The 8,030-nt window shown below is 42.2% G+C and overlaps 1 protein-coding gene across 1 annotated transcript in view; it reads right to left on the reverse strand.

Moving 5' to 3' along the window:
• The window catches only part of ADAMTS12 (ADAM metallopeptidase with thrombospondin type 1 motif, 12), a 571,713-nt gene that overhangs the window by 268,165 nt on the left and 295,518 nt on the right, over positions 1-8,030 (reverse strand). Inside the window, exons 4-5 of the mRNA XM_006875388.1 lie at positions 7,548-7,744; positions 1,723-1,806 (exon numbers count right to left, since the gene is read on the reverse strand). Coding sequence (XP_006875450.1) covers positions 1,723-1,806; positions 7,548-7,744 — 281 coding nt within the window. The remainder of the gene's footprint in view (positions 1-1,722; positions 1,807-7,547; positions 7,745-8,030) is intronic.

Genomic DNA, 8,030 nt, shown 5'->3' on the forward strand with positions numbered 1-8,030 from the left:
TAGCCCTCAGAATCACAGCATCTCAAACCACCACAGCATGACAGATAGACGAGTGGTGGCCGTTTGGTTTTATATCTTACTGCTTTCTAATTGCAGATTTTGTATAGTTCCTTTTTTTTCAGTTAGTGAATTTGTTTCCTGACTTTTTTCCATAGGGCTGTCTAAGTTTTCCTTGATTTCTTCTGTTGTTTTACTGATTTTTCTCTCAATCCATTAAAGTTGCCTAATTAGCATTCTTTTAAATTCCTTATCAGGTAGTTTGTTACCATTTCTGGTGTTATATTTTCTGACTCTGTATTTCAAGGCACTCTGTCTTATTTCTTTGTGTAAGCTGAACTTTTCTCCAAGACATTGTGATGTCATATTTATATTTGGTTGAGGATTGCATATTGATGTATTCTCAGTCACTCCCCACATGTCTCCTGGTAGATATGGTAGAGACCAGAATTGTGAATACAGTTAGATTTCTGTTCCTTGTTTATGAAGTGTATTTCAGGGCAGGTTCACGTGTCTGCAGAAGCAAAGGCACTATGCCAAGTGCCCAACGCCAGGCAACAGAGTAGAGACTGCACAGAAAGAGTGCCACTGGCCACTGGATTGTTGAGGGCAGGAACTAGCCATGCCCTCATTTATAAGGAAGGTAGGGGAACAAGGGATAACTGTACATCCTTGCCTCCAACCTCCCACTATGTCCTGTGCCTAGAGACCACTATATCAACAGGTACTTGTGAAAGCTCAAAGTGGCTGCACTACGCCATGCCTACCCTCAATCCACCCACTTTTCTTCTCTCTCAGTGCTACTGTTCAGCTTCCTGTTCCAGTCATCACTCCATCTGCCTTCTGTGCTATCCTCTGACCCTCAAGGGTCCAAGAATACCATCTGTATCTGTTTTGCTTGGTATGCCGTGTCTTTGGTGCCGAGGGTCAGCTCAATGCATCTGCTAACTTTGCCATGTTGCCCCTTCTCTATCATGTTAAGTTTGTAAGTTTGAGTGGACTATGATGCATCCAGGTTAAGATATCAAGTACTCTGGTAGCGTACTGGTTACGAATCGGGCTGCGAGCTGCAAGGTCAGTAGTTCGAAGCTACCAGTGGCTCCGCAGGAGAAAGATGAGGCTGTCTGCTCCCGTAAAGATTTACAGCCTCAGAAACCCTGTACAGGGTCGCTATGAGTTGGAACCTACTCCACGGCACATAACAACAATAACAAGGCAATTTATATGAGTTTGAAGTTTAAGTAAGAAGTCTGAGCTTGTATCAACTGAGAGACTCAGTATTTAGATGCTATATAAACCTCTAAAGAACAGACAAAATCTGTTAAGATTTTGTTAAAGGTAAGAGTATAGAAAGATACAAGGGCCCAAATCTAAGAGACTTATGTTAGTATGCAAGAAATTAAATAGAGTATAAAAGGCTCAATATTTCCATCTTTTCCCCAGATTTTATTGTTGCTACTCAACCATATCATGACTGTTTCTACTGTGTTGCTAAATGGTATTGAGTCAGTTCCAACTCATAGGGACCCCAAGGAGCTGTTGCTGGGTTTAAACCACTGGCCTGTGGTCAGCAGTCTAGTGTCTATCCTACAGTGCCACACCAGGACATCTTAGTGATTGCTGTCAGTCTGATTTATATGCTACTGGCGAGGTGATTCCAGCTATCCTGGAGGAAGGGAATACAAGGGAACAGGGCAGGAGAATGAAAAGAAAACTATTCCTTACCTCTTCTTCTTCAAGTAGAATGAGCCGGACCACAACAATGTGAATTGCATTGCCAATGCTTGGGTTGTGGAACAATCCAGCAACCTGAAGTTAGAAAAGAAAACCCATTAGCTCCAAAATGAATAGATAAGGATGCCTAACAAAGAAACATAAAACTCAGTTGTCCTTGAGTGAATTTTGACTCATGGTAACCCCATTAGTTATAGACTGGAACTGCTTCATAGAGTTTTCTTAGAGACTTGGTGTGGGGCTGTAGGATAAGCATTGGACTGCTAACAACAAGGTCAACACTTCAAACCCACCAGTCGCTCCTTAGAAACTCTACACAAGGTCACTATGAGTCAGAACCGACTCGATGGCACTTAACAACAGTAACAATATTGAATTTTCTTGGCTATAATTCTCACAGAAGCAGATCAGCAGACCTTTTATTCTGCAGAGCTATTAGATGGATTTGAACTGCCAAACTTTAGGCTTGTGTTTGATGTAAACTATTTACACCACCCAGGGATTTAGAAAAGGTCAGAAGAGAAAAAATCAGCACACTCACTCACTTCAAATAAAGAGCAGCTTATAGGTCAGGAGTTTAGTGTGGAGTGCAAAGAAGAACGAGGCATGCCCACGGCCTGAGCCACATTTCAACAACTGGCACAACAGTTAAGCACTCAGCTGCTAATGGAAAGGTTGACTGTTTGAACTCACTCAGCAGCTCTGCAGAAGAAAGAAAGAAAGCTCTGCAAAATTTGATTTGATGGCACCTATGAACAACAAAAGCTGATTTGGAAGTAAGCTGCTCTTCTAAAGTGAAAGCTTTCCAGGATGATGAGTAGGCTCTGTGTTTGAAGGATTGGTGTCTTTCTTTCCTTTACCTCTCTTTTGTTTTCTTCTATTATCAATTACTTGAACTCCTAAGATAACCTTAGGAACGGGACAAATGGGTCTTTATCAAAATATTTGAAATGATTTTCATTCTTTTCACGATTTGTGTCATTTGCCAGGAGCCAATTTATCTGCAACCATAAATTCTTCCTAATAGGAAATAATGATGCATCCATAAAATTAAATAATCTGAGCTCTGAGGAAACTAAAATTAGCTCCTCTCAGCCAGGAGGAAGGAAGGAAAATAAAGGAAAGAATTCAGCCTAGGCTGATATCTGATTAGCGAGTCAACTCCAGCACTGGGGAAACGTTTTTCTCCTTACACAATATCTGGTCATTTGCATGAAGATTAACATCAATTCAGGAGTTCATTTTCTGATTCTTTAGAGAAATTATGAACTTGGTTATACCTCCTCCATAATAATGTTGTACCCAAAGTTCTTTGCTCCTTACATACAGCCAGAGACCCATGTCTCTTCTGGTCCCTGGGAACTCCTGGGGCAAGTCAATTTCACTGACAGACAGACACTGCGTGGTGCTGTAGGATCAGCACTGGACTGCAAACCTCAAGGGCAGTAGTTCAAATCCACCAGCTGCTCCTTGGAAACCCTATACAGGGTCGTTATGAGTTGGAACCTACTCGACAGAACTTAACAACAACAACAGTATACATATATTATTTTTATCTCTGATGTCTTTACCTATTCTTTGTAAATAGTTTGAAACATCATAGAATGCAGTAGTCATGTTCTTTAAACTTATATTATCCTTTTTTAAAATACTCAATCACTTTGAGTAAACCTTCCCTCCCTCTCTCTTGTCATTGAGTCCATTCTGATTCAGGGTGATCCTATGTGTGTCAGAATAAAACCCTGCTCTATAGTGACTGATTCTTTAAAATACATCACCAGTCCATTTTTCTGAGGCTCCTTTCACACCAACTATTTGGTTAGCAGTATAATAGCGTAGTGGTTACGAATCAGGCTGCAAGCCGCAAGGTCAGCAGTTGGAAAATACCAGCTGTTCCGCGGGAGAAAGATGAGGCTTTGTCCCGTAAAGATTTACAGCCTCGGAAACCCTATACAGAGTCGCTATGAGTCGGAACCAACTCCACGGCACATAACAACAACAACAACAACATAGCACATTAGCCTTTTTGGACCACCCAGGTAATCTTATAAAGAGAAAAGCAAAGCTCAAACCCATTGATTTTGGATAAACCCTGATCCATGGTGACCTTGTTTGTTACAGTGTGGATATGCTCCATAGGGTTTTCTTAGTGGCACTGTAGGATAAACAGTGGACTGCTAACTACAAGATCAGCATTTCAAACCCACCAGATGCTTTGGGAGAGAAAGATGAAACTTTTTGCTCCTGGAAAGATTAATAGCCTCAGAAACTGTGTTCAGGGTCGCTATGAGCCAGAATTCACTGATGGTAGTGGGATGGATTTTTTTGGTTAAAATCCTAAGAGTTGAAGGGAGAACTAAAATCTAAATCTGGATTTGTGGTTCCCGATGTTGGCCTCTAGAGGGCGTAAAGTCTTCCTCCCTCAGTATGAAAGGCTTTCTATGGAATGTTAAGGCAAAGTACTTTTCAGGCCCTGTACTCCTCGTGTCTCCAGTAAAGATTTACAGGCCTGGAAATCCTGTGCAGGGTCGCTATGGGTTGAAATCGACTCGAAGGCACTTATCAACAACAACTAGTCTTGGTATGGCACTGTAGGATAAGCACTGGACTGCAAACAACAAGGTTGACAGTTCAAACCCACCAGCAGCTCCTTGGAAATCCCTGTGCAGGATTGCTATGAGTCAGAATTGACACGATGGCACTAAACAACTACAACACATTAGACACGGATCAGCTGCGCAGAATGCCTCTGGGTTTTCTTTTGGGGATTCAATCTTTAGAGTACTGGTGTGCTGTAGGATAAGCACTAGATTACTAATCTCAAAGTCAATGATTAATCCCACAGGCCACTCCTTGGAAGCCTTATATGGAGTTGCTGTTATTTGGAACCAATTCAACAACACTTAACAACAACATCCACCCTATCTTGTTCAGAAGGAGTCCTGGAGTGGTGCTGTAGGATAAGCACCAGACTGCTAACCGAACAGCTGGCAGTTCACACCAAACCCACCAGCCACTCTGTGGGAGATAAATGAAGTTTTCTTTTCCTATAAAGATGTTGTAGTTGTTGTTGTTGTGTGCCGTGGAGTCGGTTCCGACTCATAGCGACCCTGTACAGGGTTTCCAAGGCTGTAAATCTTTACCGGAGCAGAATGCTTCATCTTTCTCCCGCGGAGCAGCTGGTAGTTTCAAACTGCTGACCTTGAGGTTCACAGCCCAATTTGTAACCACTACGCTACCAGATCTCCTCCTATAAAGATGTATAGTCCCAGAAATCCCCCAAAGGGTCTCTATGGGTCAGAATTGACTCAATGGCAGTGAGTGGTTGTGGCTTTTTATCCTACTTTGATGGAGCCCTGGTGGTGCTGTGGACTAAGCATTGGGTTGCATACCACAAGGTCAGCAGTTCAAACCCACCAGCTGCTCCTCTAGAGAATGCTAAGGCTATTTGCTGCCCAAAAGGTTTTGTCTCAGAAGGCCTGAGATGCAGTTCTATTCTGTTCTACATAAGCTGACTATGAGTTGAAACCAACACAATGGCAGTGGGTTTGGTTTTGGCTTTAGGATCCTGGTTGGAAGAAGCCCTGGTGATGCAGTGGTTAAAGCATACAGATTCTACTTACAAGGTCAGTGGTTCAAACCACTAGGGTGATGGTATAAGATGTGGCAGTCCGCTTCCACAAAAATGACAGCCTTGGAGAGCTTAGGGACAGTTCACTGTGTTCTAGGGTCGGTATGAGTCACAATCAACTAGATAGCAAAGAGTTGGGTTTCTTTTTTTGCTTTGTTTTATGTTTGTATCCTGCTTAGAAGTAAGCATTCCACCCTTCCATCTTATCACTCTTGCCATGGGGTCATAACAGGGCACATCCCAGATAAAAGGAGGCATTCAGTCTCCTAGGTAAGGCATAAACAAGTTATACCCAAATCATCTGAGAAATTATTTAACATACAGTATGTATCCCTTAGTGGCCTTTGATTCTGGGCCTGGGTGCTCGGACTTTGCCTGAGAGCAGGTGGGCTGGACACACGGCTCTCTTCTTCTCACTGCATTCCTCCTGCCACTGTACAGTCTACACTGCCTGCTGCTGCCACACTCATCTCTCCAGTCTCTGCCAGCAGCTCCAGTAGCATCAATAGTGGCGACAAGGATGACTGATGAGAAACAGGCTTCCCATGAGGTTTTAATAGGATATTCATACAATGTACAAATCACATAATGTCCTATTTCACCAAAGGTATTGGTATCATGACATATACCTGTACCTAGATACCTGGGCCTCAGTACCAAAGTTCTGACTAGGCGTGGGATGGAGACTACAATATAGGTAAAAGCAATACTTCTTTGGTTCACTCTGATACCCAGCCACGCATGGGAACATGGCAAGCCTTCTCAGTCTATGCATCACCAGGTAGGTTCTTCTTAACCTTGGCCAGCCATCACAATCTCCTGCGGGCTTTTACAAATCCAGATGATCAGGCTATAGTACAACCAATTGAATCCAAGTTTCAGGGGTGCTACCAACAACATCAGTATTTAGGAAGCACTGTCTAGGCTGTAGAAGAAGGAGAAGAACTTGCAGGATTTTATTGTGGCTCTGTGGACTAATGCGTCAGACTGCAAAGTCATTTGAATTGCAAGATCGGTGGTTCAAGCTCACCAGCTGCTCCTTGGAAACCCTGTACAGAGTCGCTATGGGTCGGAATTGACTCGGTGGCACTTAACAACAACATATCTTCATATATTATTAAAAGGATGCAGATAGAATTTTTAAAAGGAGATTAAAATTGCTATTTATCTCGCTTCCTCATTAGGGACCATTTAGGGAATGCCCAGAGCTATTACTCAAAAGTTCAGGATCTCAGACAAATATCTATCTCCATCTCAATAGGATTAACATAGTCCCTGGAAAGACAGAGAATACCAGTAACACTATGAGAAAGCTTGGAAGCATAGTACATTAATTTATATGAATTCTAGCTTTAACCCTTCGAGGGAATCGTGTTCTAGTTCTTTGTGTCACTTATCCACTTAAAACAGGTAAAGCAAAGTCATAGAGGAAAGATGGAGTCTCCTGGTAAATACCTAGTGTCACTGGTGTGTGCTATGAAGTCAATTCTGACCCACAGGAATCTTATAGGGCACAGTAGACCTGCTCCCTCCAGGTTTCCTAGTAATTTTTACTGAAGCAGATTACCAGGTATTAACCTTTCTTTTTTTCCCACCAGGTCTTTTCAAACCACCAACCTTTCTGTTAAGAACTAAGCACTTAATCATTATGCCCCCTGGACTCCTAAATGGTTGTTGTTAATAAGAGTCACCCAATGAGTTCTGACTCATAGCCACCCTGTATAGGATTTCCAAGGAGTAGCTGGTGGGTTTGAACTGCCAGCCTTATTTTGGTTCACAGTCGAGTACTGATCCTACATCACCACACCGGAAATCCCCTTAAATAGTTGTTGTTAAACACCATCGAGTCAGGTCAGACTCATAGTGACCCAGAATACAGTTTCTGAAGAACGCCTGGTGAATCTGAACAGCCAATCTTTCAGTTCAAAGCAAGCTTGTGGTCCAGTGCTTACCCTACAGCACCACACCAGGGATTTATGTAAATGATAAATCACACAATTTCCCAGGATGCACATTTTCTTAAGGGAAAAACGAATTTGTCCTAAATTCCCAATCCCAGGTAAGAAATAAAATTGTGTATATAAGTAAAAAGCTCAAAGAGCACACCATTTCTCATGTTTTTGTTTCTTGAGGGGTAGGGAAGGCTAGCTCTCTCCCACTGCTAGCCCCATGAGGTCTGGCATACCATGTTCATGATGGTGAGGATATAGGATTCCACATTCTCACTGCCGTGATACTCAACCATCTTCGTGTCAGCCACCACCAGAGTCTCTACCCATCTCTCTTTGCTGATGGAACGCCGAGAGAGGCTTCTGCTTGGCAGGTGGTTCCGCTCCCACCTCTCCCTCTGCAGTTCTTGCTTCTGGAAAGTGCCAGAACCATCTGAAAATTAACCAGATGACAGTGGGATCAATCAATCTATAATCTCTCTCACATCATATGCACTGCTTGTAAAGACGCAAATCTCTAAGTGTGATTTATGTTTAGTAACATAACTTTGCAAATTTCATATAGTCATGACTGAAATGAAAGAACAGATCCTTTTAAATAAATACAACACAACCAAGATAACTAAAATGTAAATCTCACAGAGAAGTTAAAAAAAAAAAAAAGTCCTTTGAAATAATTACTATGTATTTCACTAAATTGTGTATTTTACTAGGAAAAA

This window comes from Chrysochloris asiatica, unplaced genomic scaffold (genome assembly GCF_000296735.1).
Source record: "Chrysochloris asiatica unplaced genomic scaffold, ChrAsi1.0 scaffold00324, whole genome shotgun sequence".
Taxonomy (NCBI): Eukaryota; Metazoa; Chordata; class Mammalia; order Afrosoricida; family Chrysochloridae; genus Chrysochloris; species Chrysochloris asiatica.